General features: G+C 42.6%; 1 protein-coding gene across 7 annotated transcripts in view; it reads left to right on the top strand.

Moving 5' to 3' along the window:
* The window catches only part of gata3 (GATA binding protein 3), a 17,640-nt gene extending 2,210 nt beyond the window's left edge, over positions 1-15,430 (top strand). Inside the window, exons 1-6 of one of the 7 annotated variants that reach the window (XM_030045793.1) lie at positions 2,842-3,384; positions 3,539-3,893; positions 4,951-5,484; positions 8,133-8,392; positions 11,077-11,202; positions 13,843-15,430. In XM_030045793.1, coding sequence (XP_029901653.1) covers positions 3,659-3,893; positions 4,951-5,484; positions 8,133-8,392; positions 11,077-11,202; positions 13,843-14,133 — 1,446 coding nt within the window. In that variant the 5' untranslated portion in view covers positions 2,842-3,384; positions 3,539-3,658 and the 3' untranslated portion in view covers positions 14,134-15,430. Of the gene's footprint in view, positions 1-2,841; positions 3,390-3,538; positions 3,894-4,950; positions 5,485-8,132; positions 8,393-11,076; positions 11,203-13,842 lie in introns of those variants that run through there. The other 6 variants (XM_030045790.1, XM_030045796.1, XM_030045797.1 and 3 more) reach the window with 6 other exon arrangements.
* The last annotated feature ends 666 nt before the right edge of the window (positions 15,431-16,096 follow it).

Here is a 16,096-nt window from a genome sequence, read left to right as displayed (position 1 = left end):
ACGGTAATGAGAAAAAAAATAAAAATAGGAAAAATAAAAACATAATAAAATATGGACGGATTGAAACCCAGATGCCAGAGCTTTAATGAAACAGTTCTAATTAAAGGGCATCCGTTTTTTAATTTTATTTCGTATATTTATTAATGTTTCCTCATAATACGTATATGTGCGGATATTTAAAACAGGCGACCAGAACACATTTTAATAAATATTACAATATACAGGCTCCAAATTTACAAGCAACTTTATTATGAATATTTGTATTATCAGTATGATTAGTATTAGTTACATATTAGGATTAGTACTATTAGTAGTAATATTGGTAGTGTTAATGTGTGATTTTATCTCCCTCACATCTGATTAATCAGCTGATGAAAGCAAATTATTAGGCCTATTTATAAGGACAAAAAATGATTATAATTACAGATGAGCCCGTAGAGGAAATTGTGGGACACAGGAGGCATATACGCAAAGACCTTATCTAAAAAAAATCAACCCCCACACTGGCAATGGAACAATCCGTCGGTGTCTTAAATTCTCAGCCGCAGTATGAAAAAAAGTGTTGTGTAGTGATTTTAATCAGGCTTGGCTGACACACGCACTCAGAAATGATCTCTGCCATCACCAGCCCGACAGAGCAACGCCAACATTTATGAATCAGCCTTTACGCACAACAGCACTGCTATTTGTAGGCCATTAACTTCAAAAATAGACCTCATTTTGGGCACGCGCGCACGCACGCACGCGCACATAGAGGAGAGAGAGAGAGAGAGAGAGAGAGAGAGAGAGAGAGAGAGAGAGATGAACCCACTATTTCTCCTTTCGTGGCGACAGTTTTGGGATTATAAATGACAACTTTTTAAGAGAAGCAGTCTTACTCCGTGCTGAATAAGCTCTGGCGTTATTGACACCGAGGCTTGGGAATCAAGTCATGGGATGGCTTCCATGTCCCATTCTCTAAGCTTCGATACATCCAGTCAAGAAACAAAAAAACATAATCGGGATTTTAGGCTACATTTACCGTCATGTGTTGCCTCCGAGCACCTATAACGGGTACTTTGAGGATAATGGCTCCGCGATACTTTTCAAGAGGATAATTACACGAGTCCGCTGACAGCTTGACAAAGGCAGCTACAGCGGTTTGCATCCAAGTTCAGTCTCAGGTTTGCCTGAGTGAGAAATGCTCTCTCTCCTCTCTCTCTCCAGGTAGGCTATCCTGGAGAGGAAAAATACAACGCTTTGCCAAGTCTCTCTCACTCCGTGCTCCCATGCACCCGGCTGAGAACCTTGATAAGAGAAAAAAGAAATCGAATGGACGGATAGACTAGGCTATATCAAATGAAGTCATCTCTGACAAACCAACACCTTAACATGGTGACTAATGGTTCTAATCTGGCCTAATTGGGTTACACATTTGAAATGTATGATTCTAATCACTTAAGGATATCCTCGCTGTATAGCAGTATTGCTGACTCGGCTATATTTAGCCGGTGGATATTCCATTTCATGCTGCCAACCCTGAGGCAGACGTGCCATTTTGTGTAGGCAACGATTTCCCCAGTAAATCTACCCTACCTGATATTAGACTGTCACAGGATAATGTTGATACGTAGTGCAAGGGCGTGCGCGCTCTCGCTTTCCCGGCTGCGCGCTCCGAAGAGGTTCATTTCCTGACTGTTTAGGCTACACCGTAGTGACGTCACATCCAGTGGCGTCGCCGAGGCTGCCAGTGTTAGACCCCCCCACGCACACACCCCCTGCCTCCACACACACACTATTCTACTATTACATACTGCCAATCTGAAAGTATGGAGAAGCCAAACTGGGAATTAGACACGAAATACTTCCCCAAGGACCGAAACCCCTTTGCCGTGCAATCAAGTGGAATAATACAAGAGATGCACGGCATCATGCCTGACACTCTACATATGAATTATAATCTGGTTTGGTGTCAGGGTGAAAAGGTTAGGATGCTGTCTAAATTAGTTACTTATGGTTATTGTTATATAGGCGAAACGCGTGATGATGTAAATCACTCCATCTGTAGCCTATCGTGTTACATTTAATGCACTGTTTTGAATAAATAATGACATGTCCCTTTGTTGCCTGTCTGTTAAAGTTGGCGGAGTGGATAGGCTATAGCAGAGCCTACAGTCGAGTTGGGTGGAAGGATACTGGTAAGTTAAATGACGGCCAATAATAGCCAGCATTAGGTTTTTTTTTTTCAGACTTTAAGCTCAGTCTCCCAGGCGTCCTTGTCCGTGCTTGCTTCACGGTGAGAAAATCGGCTCAATTTGGATCTGCCATTAGAATAATGTGCCTGTCACCGCGAGAGGACGCACTGTCACAATTTTAAGAGCGTAAATGTCCCGCAACCTGCCACTGGCCCTGAGCAACAGGCTCTGCTGCAGCCTTTCTTTTCTCTCCCCACGGTCGTGCACCGATAAACTGCAACAGTGTTTGAAAATGTGCAGCCTTCTTTTAGAACATTTAATGAGACAGTATCACTGTGTTAAATTTTTTTTATTGTAGCGATTTATCATTATTATTTCAGTTGGGATAGTAACATTTGTAAGGTCTTTTAAATGTTCAGTTTTTAATATTTAAAATTAAATGATTAAATAAATACATAGGCCATACAATCTCATATGTATAATCAGCCATAGTGGTTTAGAGGTGTGCCTTATTAAACTGCTAATTTATTACATTACTGTGAAGTTTACATACCAGGAAATGTTTTCATTTATGGAGTGGGTACACTTTATATAAGACTACCAGAAATAAATGTGTCATTACATTTTTTTTTTTTTTTTTTTTTTTGCAAGGTCATTTAAAGAAAAATCTTTTGCAGCACTTATTCTGCATCTCTCCTGGCCCATGTTATATTCAATTAGGGCAGGCCCCTCCCCTATCCTGATGACACTGACAGACCCTCCTTAAGTTGCGTCGCGCCACAGCTGTCTGCAAGCATTGAGCTGCCTGGCGCCATCCTGAAAGAATGCCTTCACTGTAAAAAAAAAAAAAAAAAAAAAAAAAAAAAAAAAAAAAGGGGGCTGGAGAGAGAGAGCGGGAGGTAGGGCAAGGGTGAGTGAGCAAGAGCGACACAGACAGAAAGGGAGAGAGAGAGGAGCGGAGTTAATGGAGAGGGCTGCAACTGCGCACAAACAGAGATTTGATCAGTGAGTTTAACTTACTGGTGCTGGTCAGTGTGCAGTAAAGCCATCTACTGCAAACAAGTCCAATGCCTATAGAAACCTCAGCAACTTGTTGAATCGGGCTAAAAGACTGACATTTTTTGAGAAGAAGAAGTTCAGGAACTCTGCGTGGGACCTGGATACGATTTTGGACCTATTTATATGTCAACACCTCTGTTGCATTTGTAATGTAGGGTATGTTTCGTGTTTAAATATCTTTTTTCAGATCGGGTAAAATTCACGTGTGTGAGAGTCCCCTGCTTGTGTAGTCGTGCTTCTGATCAATTTGAAAATTTTCAACTCGTGCAGAAAATAAGACAATAAATTGTTCTTTCTATCTCCAGGTGATCGAAAGCAACGGCGGAACCTGTGGATTTAACAAAAAGGGATTTTGGACAGATTGTTTCTTATCTTTTGACTTGTATCGGTTTGCTTCGGCGTGCATGAACATTTGCTAAAAAGCAATGGAAGTAAGTGCGGATCAGCCACGATGGATGAGCCATCATCCCGCGGTGTTGAACGAGCAGCATCCCAGCTCACACCACCCTGGCCTCGGCCACTCGTACATGGACCCTTCGCAGTATCCCCTCGCTGACGATGTGGATGTACTGTTTAATATCGATGGACAGGGGAACCATGTTTCTCCATACTATGGAAACTCAGTCCGAGCCGTCCAGAGGTACCCTCCTCCTCCACACAGTAAGTAGGGCCTATATAGGCTTTTTTTTAAATTTAATAATCTGCATATGGTTATGTTGACACCAGTCGGTAGAAATGACTAAAATCCTATCGCTGTATTTGGAATTATTTGTATTATTTGACTGTCCTCTAGGTTTTTCAGTAGGCTTCAGTTTTGGCCTGACTTTGTCCTAAAGCTTGAGAGCTGAAATGTAGTGAAACCATGCCGCACATACACGGCTTACCTCCTGTATGTCTTTGGTTTCTCTCAAGTAGTCCGTCAGCAGATATAAATCATGTGTAAAGTCGATCTCTCTTTCTAGTTATAGCGTAGCACAGGCTATTCCTGTTCATGCTCATTATCAGACAATGACATTCAGCTGACTCCTTTATTCTGTCAAAGAAGTTTTTTCAAAAGCCCGTGTGCAATTTGCTTCTGGATCAGTCCACTATTCACTTAAATCCGGTATACTTTGTTAATGGTCAAAAACATGTGGACATTCATGAACGCATGCAAAATATATTTATTATAATTACACGCCACTCACAAGCATACACAGAGTCATTTGTGGAGTGTCCCATGCATATCTGGAGCGTATAGCGTCTTACTTCCTGAATAGTCAATCGCGACTTAGTTTATCTATGGGACGTTTTCGATATAGAATTACAAGTACTCAATTACTGCACGGAGTCCTGTTTAATGAAATAAGTAAAGGAAAAATAATACACGCGTGTGGCTACATGAAACTCTTTTCATATCAGGGGAATCGGTGGCAATAGAGTCCTGATAAAAAATATGTCGAATTGCTGAAAAGCCAAGTTGAATTAAGGTGTTCCGTCTGTTCAAAGTGAGACAAAATGACGTGTTACGAAATATTTCATATAAATGTGTGATAAGTGGGAAAAATGTGTACCCAGTGTCAGCTCAGGTGTTCGGGGTGAAATTGCGGTGTAGAGGCCTCAAGATTTGTGGCTGATCGTCTTGATATTTTGAAACAACAACAAATAAATACAAAAGGTTGGGTTTATTTGAAAGAGAATAGGTTGTCATGTTTTCTTTTTGTGTGCTGCGACCCAGGTAGCCAGGTGTGTCGTCCGTCATTACTGCACGGCTCTCTGCCCTGGCTGGAGGGAAGCAAAGGCATCGCCCCGCACCACAGCACTTCTCCCTGGAACCTGAGCCCCTTTCCCAAGAACCCCTTGCACCATGGCTCCCCGGCAAGCCTGTCCGTCTATCCGCCGGCCTCCTCCTCCTCGCTGCCCGCCGGTCACTCCAGTCCGCACCTCTTCACGTTTCCCCCGACCCCTCCGAAAGACGTATCACCGGACCCGGGCATATCCACCCCGGGGTCCAGCAGCTCCGCACGGCAGGAGGATAAAGAGTGCATAAAGTACCAGGTGACCCTGGCCGAGAGTATGAAACTGGAGTCAGCTCACAGCCGAAGCATGGCATCAATCGGAGCAGGGGCATCCTCTGCCCACCACCCCATCGCCACATACCCACCCTATGTCCCTGAATACGGCCCAGGCCTCTTCCCACCAAGTAGCCTGATAGGTGGGTCATCTTCTAGTTATGGTTCCAAAACAAGACCAAAAACAAGGTCCTGTTCAGGTAGGCGTGCGCTTTATTACATTCCCCTTTGATCTAACCATATTCCCCATATTGCAGCCTTAGTGATAGTTATGTTTAATATCACCATATCCTATCTGCTTATGGCCAGTTCATTCATTCTTCATACGAACAACCTCTCCTTTTTGGGGCTAAAGGCCATACAAAGGAAACCTGTATTCCAAAGCCTTTGCAAAAATGCCTTAAAGCTCTCCATTTCATTAGATGAATTATCGGAGGCGATAAAATAAAATCACAACAACAACAACGATTTGAACAATGATGACGATGATGCTGATAATGATAATGATGATGATGATGATGATAATAATAATAATAATAACAACAACAACAACAACAACAACAATAATCATAATAATAATAACAACAATAAATGTTTTTTATCTAATGATAAGAATATTTTTCATTTGATCTGACACACTGTTAGTTGCTAATCAAATATAATTCTGAGACAAGGTATCTCATCTTTGACATACATATTTGTTAAGCTTAGTTAACTCTCATTCTGGGAGAAGAAGGCGAAATAAATTCTCAAATTAATAATTAGCAAACAACTCTATTTTAAAGAGTCTAAGTAAGTCTACTGGATATTTCTTTTTTTTTTAATTAAATCATCATGACGCAAATAAGTTCAAAGTTAAAGCCTAAGCTTAATTTAGGTCAAGTTTTTTTTTTTTTTTCCATTCCTCCTCTATACTTTGACTAACAGAGAGGGGAGAGAGACACAGGGCAAGCCAGCTCTCCGGGCTGTGTCGCCCCGTTTATATGTTTAAGATAATCCCATTACTGTCAGACCAGTGCACGCCACAGTTGCATTGTTTACCCAGCGACGGTAACGTTGGTAGAGCACCGGATGCTGCTCGTTTATTCAGAGGGAATCACGGATGAACCGTCGCCGTGGCAGAGTGCAGAACTACCGAGAGAGGGGAGAGAATGAGGAGAGATATTTCCAAATTGGATGGGTAATTATTTTTAAGGTTATTGTGGCACTGCTGAAAACCAGTTTTCCGTAATGAGATTAATATCAGTGTCGCATGTGCGGCTTTGATGGGAGTATAGAAAACAGTGGATTAGTTGATGCATATCATTGGGATTATTCAGTATTATACGTTGGCCTGTTAATGTAAATAATGATTTTAATTCGGGGATAATTTGAGATAATGTGCGTTGAAAGATATTTCCCGATTTGAAGGTATTCCCCTTTTTAATGAGGTCATCAGTGCAGCGTGTGTGTGTGTGTGTGTGTGTGTGTGTGTGCGTGCCTGCGCGCGCGCGCTTTCGTGCGTGTGTGCCCCATGCAAACTCAGTATTTTAAAGGAAGCATTCAGATGCATTGTTCCTCAAACCCGGAACACACCTTGTGCAATAGCCTGCTAAATCTGCATAGCACAGGCATATGCATTTTTTTTCCTCAAGCTCTATGCATTGGATCCGCTACACCATACATTTGATTTGGCTGCGTTAGACAGCGTCTTCACTTGAAAAAAATTACAATTGATTCATCGTCGTCGAGGCCTTTGCATGTCTGTCACATCTAACACGGCACAACCATAACTGACGCATCCCTGTCTCTCTGAAACAGTTTTTTTTTTTTCAGTCGAAAAGGGGAACTGCGGATGCATACGAGAATGCAAAGGCTTGGTGTTGCACAAAAGCCCTGTATGCGCCTATGCTTTCAAATAATCTGGCTACGCTGCTCCGTTGTTTCAGTTTCAGACCCCGGATAATGAAACTGTTAGTGCTCCTCTCACCTGTCGGTGTCACTAGAGAAGTGTCAGTCAAACCTAGCACTCCCTCAATCAATTCAAAACACAGAGGAGAGCCTATTCAATAAAAAACAAAGATCAAAATAGACATTATTATTGTTGTTGTTGTTGTTGTTGTTGTTGTTATATTAATATTATTACAATAATTATGTATGTGCTGCTATTATTATTATTATTATTGTTATTATTATTATGACACTCATACAAATGGAATATTATAATAATAATAATAATAATATTAATAATAATAATAATAATAACAAATGCTTAATTAAAGGAGAGGTTGTGCTGATGAGAGAAAGAAGCCGGCATACTTTGCTATATATTTTGAACACAGTGGGGTTTCGTCTGAAGCTCTACTCAAGGACACATATGCAGCTTGAAGATGTGGTGCATTTAAATCAATGGTGCTTCTAGCCTAAAGGACCTTAACGCAACTGCTTTGTTCACCAACACTAACCCTATATGTTTGATGCATTTTTAACATAATACTGTTGACACTGTTGTTAAATTTATGTCATGGCCTACAATGACAACAATGAGATATTACATGCTATTATTATTATTGTTGATATCATCATTATAAATATATTATTATTGTTGTCGTTATCAAATGACCATTCTGTCATTATTGCATGTTGTAATTAAAAAAAAAAACAAAAAACAAACAAAAAAAAAAATCCTAATATTTCACTCACCTTTTCCATTCTTAGCATTGGTTACTTACATCAGGAATAAATGATTTTGAGGCTCTAGGGACCAACTGATCTGGGCACTGTTTCCATGTTTGTGTGTGTCCATGCGCGTGTGTGCGTGCGTGCGTGTGTGTGTGCATGCGTGTGTGCGTGCTTTTGGCTCTTGCAGAAGGTAGAGAGTGTGTGAACTGCGGGGCAACGTCGACCCCGCTGTGGAGGCGGGACGGTACGGGTCACTATCTGTGTAACGCCTGCGGACTCTATCACAAGATGAACGGGCAGAATCGCCCTCTCATCAAACCCAAGCGACGACTGGTACGTTTCTACCACATGTTTCTATTGATGACATTTCCGTTTCTCTCTCTCTTTTTCCCCTATCCAGGAAGAAGTAGGCCTATTAGCTGCAGGAAATTGAGTCGACAAGTGCAGGTCTCTGTTTTCAGATACCAATAACAAACTGCACAATTTTGCTGTTATGATGATGCCATTTTTTCCTTTTTTGCCTCAGCTTTTCTTTTATTCGCAGAATGCTCATTTATTCGATTTGAACAACACCATTTGCATTGTGGAGATGTTTTGCTGCCTGTAATAAAGAGAAAACATCTTTGGCCTGGTCGCTGTGTAGGCTGCAGGCCTACATTATTATAGGCCTAATGAGCTCCACTTTATAAAGGACCTACTTCGTTCAGCACACCGTGGCTAGATATTTTTGCAGTTCTTGTGACTGCTTTAGATGTAGGCTATTTTTGCAGTTTTCAGTGTTTCAAGGGGAACCCCCTCTCTTTAAGTCTATTGAGCTGCATCTCTTATGAGCTGCAGAGGAGTTCCCCTGTCTGTTTGGCTAAGGCTAGATGAAAAAGAAAAAATCTTTCGAGGCAAAGACTGTCCAGTCCTGCTCTGGACCTCTTCTCTCCCTAGCCTCTAATGTGAAAACCCGACTTCCCAGGAAAAGGCTGCCGGATATCTGAGCAACGCAGATAAGTCGCTTTTAACAACACAGCCTGCTTCCCCAGTCTAAACATAAAGGCTGCGGAGTCCGACCCAGGCCAGCACAGTCACGACCAGAAATTGTTTAGTGTTAGAATCTCTGCCTAATACACGGGCGTCTCTTGGAGATGGCAAGGTATGGGCACTTGCCACACCTTAGCCTATAAGTGAGACTAAATTTGACCTTGTAGTTTCCCTTCTTTAAAATAGAGATCAAAGACCAAGCAATGCTGAAATCTGTTTGGACGCCCCATCTAAATATGACGTCTTAGGGACATTCTAAGACGATAATTTGGTGACCTCCATCTAATAATGTGTCACATGGGCCAAATGTTAGTCAGCAGTCTTTGCCTCACTTTACATTTTAGTCATACGCGGGTTTTTGAAATATTTGTGGCAAATATTAGATGCAGGAGATGACTGGCCTGGTATTTAAAAAAAAGAGAGCAGGGCAAATAATAGCGATATAGCGAAAAAGCAAATAAGAGTGAAGATAGGCAAGAAAGGTCGCTAGGTGGACGGGCAACGCCAGACATAATATATAGATTATATAAAGGCTGAATAGACATAATAAGGGTTATTCCTGCGCCAAAAGCCTCCAATCTGATTCGTTATTCAACCCACATACCAGCAGGGGTTATTAGGCCACCAGATGTGGATAATTGGAAATCCCTTCCAGAGATAATGTAGTCCCTTTACGTAGTGTGTCCTTTGCGGTCACCTGTCTATTGATTGTTTTTAGAGATTATAACATCAATGTCAAGCCATTGCAGCAAACTGGGTTCTGAGGCAAACAGTTAAATCCATGGAAGACAGAGACTTTCACTATGTCAAAATCAGCCTAAGCTATTTTTTGTCAGTAGCTTAAAACGGGGGCATCATAAGCTTTAAATGGCGTACAAACGAGTTATCACCATAAGGGTGCTATTATTAAGGCAGCCTGTCCATACTTTGCTAATAATAATAATAATAATAATAATAATCTTTCCTATTGCGCATATAGAGATTCCTATTTTCAAAAAAATTAATAATTTAAAGATTTTGTTTGTTTGTTTGTTTTTTAAAATTTGATTTCACATTAACAAGTTCAGGCCTTCTTTTCATTTTTCTTCCTTTCATTTCAGTTGTTTAATGTCATGAGGCCGATATTTAAACAAGCCTTTGTGGCACAAACACTACTGTTACTCACGCACTTTAAGGGGAAATTTAATCAGATTTAATAGCTCCCATTTCAAGGCACTGCTTTTATGTCCTCTGTAAATATTTATTCTTCAGAAGGTATGTGCCCTATGACGCTATTTTTAGCCCCGAGTCAAAGCAGCTCTGTTTTTGGTATTACTGTCTTTATTTCAGACTATTTTCAGACTTTTACTGAATGCTAAAAGAATTCATATGGGTGGACGCTGCAAGGGTTTGGTATTATGCTATAGATGTACATTTACCAGTGTCAAGCCTGTCAGAAAAAAATACAGGACTTTTGATCATCTCCTTAAAATAAATCCTTAATTTCCTTTTTTTTTTTTTTTTTTTTTTTTTAAATGTATGCATGCATGTATTTATTTATTTATTTATTTATTTTGTATTGCCTAAAACTGGATAGGCTACAAGAGCAAAAAATATAATATATAAATGCTATACAATTACTGTGTTATTTTGTTTTCAAAATGTACTTTTCACAGCGTATAATAATAACAACCATGTAGACCTTCTACCATGAATACAGGGCTGCCAAAAACACAAAGGCATTTTTAAACACCAACTTAGACCATTAAGGGCGTCTACTCTTTGAAAAACGTCCTTTTAACCAATTTTATTGACGCAGTTCAGCCTAAAGGCTACTGGATTGAAGCCCTTCCTCCTGGTGTTGATTCAGTCAGAATACTTGAATGCCTGCCATTTATTTCAGCCTGTCACAGTTCTTAAATTCCCAAACAAACCAAGGTCACATTAGACAGCTTGGAGGGCTATCTGTGCATTCGTAACAGTTCACTTTATCAGTTTCAGTGACGTAACGGGAGCCCTGCATCTTGGTGTTACCTTAACCATAATAAAGCATGAGTTGGTAGCGCTGTCATTCGTTCATGTGACTGATTGGGCCTTTCTGTCCTCTCTGCATTGCCGTACAGTCCGCAGCGAGGCGGGCAGGCACATCATGTGCGAACTGTCAAACAACAACGACGACGCTGTGGCGGAGAAACGCTAACGGGGACCCGGTGTGCAACGCCTGCGGCCTCTACTTCAAACTGCACAATGTAAGCAATACAGCTGCATATGCATTATAGTAAGATATCTGCTAACTTATCTAAGCATGCCTCTCATTTCACGTTTTTATTCTTCTTTTCAAATCCATCCTCCCTGTCCTCTTTATTTCTCCTTGTCTATCATGTCCTGCTGCCCCTCTTCTCATCCCCCATCCCCTTCGCTATGAAGTGTGAATATTTTATCTGACTCGTCCCTGCAGAGAATTTCCGGGGCACAGCGATAACAAATACTGTAGAATTAATATGATTTATTGGCAGGAAGTGCGAATCTAAAACGTATAAGAGACGAAGTGAACTGAGCCCGCAGCCGCCTTGCTTTTCAATATTAAAGAAGGGGCTTAATTAAAATTCGATTAATTTCCAGCCCGATTTTTATTTCTGGCCTTTTGGTTCTATCCGCGCCAGGGAGTTGGAGTCCCCCCTCTGACCACCAATCCGTCTGATTCGTTTTGGGTTGGTTAGTGCCTCACCACATCATTTCACATCCTCAATCTGAAAACCCCAGGGACTCGTTTATCTCTCTCTCTCTCTCTCTCTCTCTCTCTCTCTCTCTCTCTCTCTCTCAGAGCTGTGCACAGAGCTGTCACTTCTAATCAAACAGCTATTATAGCTGAAAACAACAATAATAATAATAATAATAATAATAATAATAATAACAATGGATGCTCTGAATCCAGATGTAGGTAATATTTTCCCCTCACAGAGGCAGGGGCAGTGTTGCCTTCAGAGTTAATCAGATAAAGGTAGCCTATATCCTATATCCTTGTGTGTGAGGGGAAGAGTATCCCGCTATGCTTCCCCGCTTGTCACGCAAGCGCTCCCTGTTAAATCATTTTCCCATGTTGCTTTTGGCAGATTGTTGGGGACTGGAGAAACCAATTCAGACCAAGGTTATAAGGAGAGAAGAATAATATTTCCCAGTTACATATTAGCATTTGAACTGACCCCGACCTTGGCGTAATTGTGAAATTAGTTTATTTTGGTAAATCCAGACTTCTGTTGGGGCTTGCTCCCTTTGAAACAAATTCCACATTCTTCATGGAGCATTTACTGGAGTCCCCTTTGCCTGCTGTGCATGAGCTCCTGATATGCATGTTGTCCGTGGCGGCCGACCAAAACACCTGATGGTAGCAATCTGTTGTGTCCCGCAACCCCTGGTGCTGATAAGGAGCCTGTGAAAACAGAAAAGTTGCCACAAACATGAGGTCTTGTTGATACCCAAAGCACAGACGGTCCCTTTGTATGCAGAGGGTTTTCTCTGCTTGCAAAAGTGTCTTCCCTCGTCTATTCATTTCTTTGAGTGAGGTGCAGTGCGGTCAGCTTTGACACCTCTGTGGTCTCAGGTGGTTTGCTGCTGGTGTGGGGAGAGAGGATGTGAGGGGCTGCTGTGGATTCTGCGGTGGTCAATGACTCAAACACATTGGCTTGGCTTTTGTTTGATGTGCCGGGGGTGGCGGCCGAGCGCAGGCCAGAGGCCCGAGGCTTCCTCTGTGAGATGGTAGACATCTCAGCATCAAAGAGCAGAGGCCTGACCGGCTTTAGGTGGGCGTAGCTTGCCTCACTGCTAGAAGGAAGGCAGACAAGACAGAGAAAGGCCCCCAGTATGGAGCCACATCTTAGAGAATGAAACCACATCACTGGGGGGGGGGCAGAGCTCTCTGCCCTCCGCTAATCATCCAGGCCACTCTGCTTAAAGAGTCAGCGAAAAATGCCAGTGTCTCAGACAGTGAAGAAGAAATCCCAGTTCCCATTTCCCCTGGAAGAACCGCTCAGAAAGATCAGGAAGGCAGTCGGCTTCATCCACCTCCCTTCATAATCCTGCCTAGAGCTGGAATTCCATCATCCAGCTCTCATTCCCGGCTAAACCTATGCCGGAATATGGCAGCTGGGGCCATTTTGGCCAGGAGATGGCCATGTGGTTGAGATGGAGGGTGGAGAGGAGGACTTGGCCGACGCTGGCGGTCGTCATGGCCATGTGTCTCTGTGGTCGACTGGCTACACATTAGCTGCCAGACCCTTCCCCGTTTCTCTTTTGCACACATTCTCTCTATCTTCCCTCTCTTTCTCTCCCTCTCCCTCTCCCTCTCTCTCTTTCTGGCATGGCCATAGCCTCAGATCCAGTCCAGCTTAAGGGAATCAGCATTTAAATCCAGACGAATGCGGACTCACCCCGGCACATACACACACACAAGGACACACCGACAGACACATACGCACACACATATACACAAACAACCATCTCTTTCAGGATGGGACAGCCAGATCTGCCCCATAATGGGACTCCATTACATATCATTATGTCTCCCCAAAACCCCAATCTGTCTCTAACAAAACTGAAAAGCTTAGTATGTGCCGGGTTCTTGCTGTTCTTGTTTATGCTGAAACTTGTTGCCACTCCTCAATTAAGGTTTTATATGTTTTTTGTTGTGTTGCTTAATGAAAACGGACCCGAAGACAATGAATGCCACTGCTTACATCGAATTAGATGCATTCTGAACTCATTCTCCACTTCATAAGTTTTTCATTTCCGTTATCCCCAAGTTTCAGATGTATTTTTCACATGGACATAATTAGATAAAAGTCGCGGAAGCGCGATACTAACCTGCCATTTCTTTGCCCCTTCGGGAACAGATCAACCGACCTCTGACCATGAAGAAGGAGGGCATCCAGACCAGGAACAGGAAGATGTCCAGCAAGTCCAAGAAGAGCAAAAAGTCCCACGACAACATGGACGACTTCTCCAAGAGCCTGATGGACAAGAGCAGCTCCTTCAGCCCGGCCGCCCTGTCCCGCCACATGTCCTCCTTCCCTCCCTTCTCACATTCCGGCCACATGCTGACCACCCCCACACCCATGCACCCCTCCACAAGCCTCCCCTTCGCCCCCCACCACCCCTCCAGTATGGTCACTGCCATGGGCTAGACCTCACCCGCTGCACCACCCCTGACCCTCGGCCCCGCCACCACACCCCTCGGTACCTCTGCTGACCTGCTTCCGTATCTTAAAAGACAAATAAACTGCTCCTCGGCCCGACCTAAGCTCTCCTGTCTCCCCACCAAGTCACCTGCGAGCTGACCTCGGTGCGAGAAAGACAGGCTTTAGGTTCCATTGTCCTCAGTTGTATCTTATTTTTATAAAATGAAAGTGTACCTCTGCGATATGAATGCTTTGCAGACTGACTTGACCGTGGCGCACTGACCTCCGGGAAGACGTTGTTTTTCCCTCCAACCCGGGAGAGTGACGAGAACATTCTCTCTCCAAGCCACCGCCACATACAGACTTGTCCTCCCAGCTGATCCCACGATAAGGAGCTCCATTTGTGTACAAAAAGCCATTTTTCCACACACAAATAGTACAAAAACAGACATTACGAAAAGCTAACTTTTATGATGCCCTTCTCCCTTTCCCAGCCCGCCTCTCTTCACCTTGCACCTGTGTAACAGGAATTCCTGCCCCCGGTCTTCTGCCGAAGACAAGGGGAGACAAACTTTGAATATATTTGTACAAATTGTATGAAATACAGTACATTTAATGAAGACTTTTTAATTAAGTAAGAAAAAAAGGAAACATGCCCCTGGGCAGCTAATGACGAGAAGGGTACGAGTCAAGGCAGGTGGAGAGACTTGCCGCCGGAGGAGTGAGGAGAGGACGCCTGTGTGTCCTGGAGAAAAGAGGGAGGAGGGAGGAGAAGACGAGATGGAGAGACTCAGAAAGAGCAGGCTCAGTTTTTGCCTGCTGGAATTGTGTTGCATTAAGTTTGCAGAGAGTCTAACGGCTCTGACTGCAGGCGTCTCTTTTTTTGGATGTGCTATAGGTCTCGGGCAATTGGTTTGTGTTGACACACACACATACACACGCACACACAAATGCGCACATGTACCCGCCCCTACACACACACACACACACACACACACACCCACACATACATACACACACATACACACACACTGCCACATTGGATCACCTGAAAGACTTTCTTCCTGCCCACAGATTATATGCATTGTGAAAAAAGTTCCTGTATTTGTTATTTGTATGTATAAATCAGAGTACCAAAAATACGAAAGAAACAAAGATGTAGAATTATTTCTTTATGTTATGCAGACTGAATGGTTGTAAAAATTTAATAATAATCACTAGTGTAAAATATGACTGCTTTTTTGTTTCGTAATTTTTTCCTCTTTGAAAATAATAAACTAGTTTAATCTCTGTTGACATGTTAGCCCCGTGGTTGAGAGCCTTCTTTTCTGTCCGTGCACTATAGTGTGTGATCTTTTGACACGTCGTCCCTCACCGTAACACCCGGCCATTTTTTTTTCTTTCTTTTTTTTTTTTTTTTTACCCAGCATTCACAGCAACGGCTCTTGTGGTGGAGCACAAACAGGAAGAGCAGAAATAAACAGTGGCAAAGGAGGAACGAATCACATGGCAGGGTCACAGAGGGCAGGCCACACAAGCACTGTGGGCTGAAGGGACTTTTGTCTCGTCCTACTGATACATAAATATACAGCGGTCAACAGGCAGAATGTCAACACTGATCAAGTATGTGTCATTCATTGAGTAGGGGACACTGGTGACGTACATTTGGCCAAAAAATTTCCTCTGATTCATGTTAACATATTGAGCTTCCTGCGAATATGAATGACTAATGCTCTGCTGGCACCTGACTCTCATAATTTTTGTCTAAAGGTTCATTACATTAATATACAATCACATTATAGCAGTCAAGGGCATGAAAAAACAAACCAACAAAACACAGATTAAGATATAAACTACCGTCCCTACTGTTCCTCAACTTCACATTCACTGTACCAAAATCCTGCGAAATAATGAACAATTTTCTACAGAGAATGGAGACATGTATTGCTGAAATTTTTTTTCACTGGGA

The sequence above is a fragment of the Myripristis murdjan genome, chromosome 23 (genome assembly GCF_902150065.1).
Source record: "Myripristis murdjan chromosome 23, fMyrMur1.1, whole genome shotgun sequence".
Taxonomy (NCBI): Eukaryota; Metazoa; Chordata; class Actinopteri; order Holocentriformes; family Holocentridae; genus Myripristis; species Myripristis murdjan.
The sequence above is the reverse complement of the archived record's forward strand: the minus strand, read 5'-3'. Positions and strand labels throughout refer to the sequence as shown.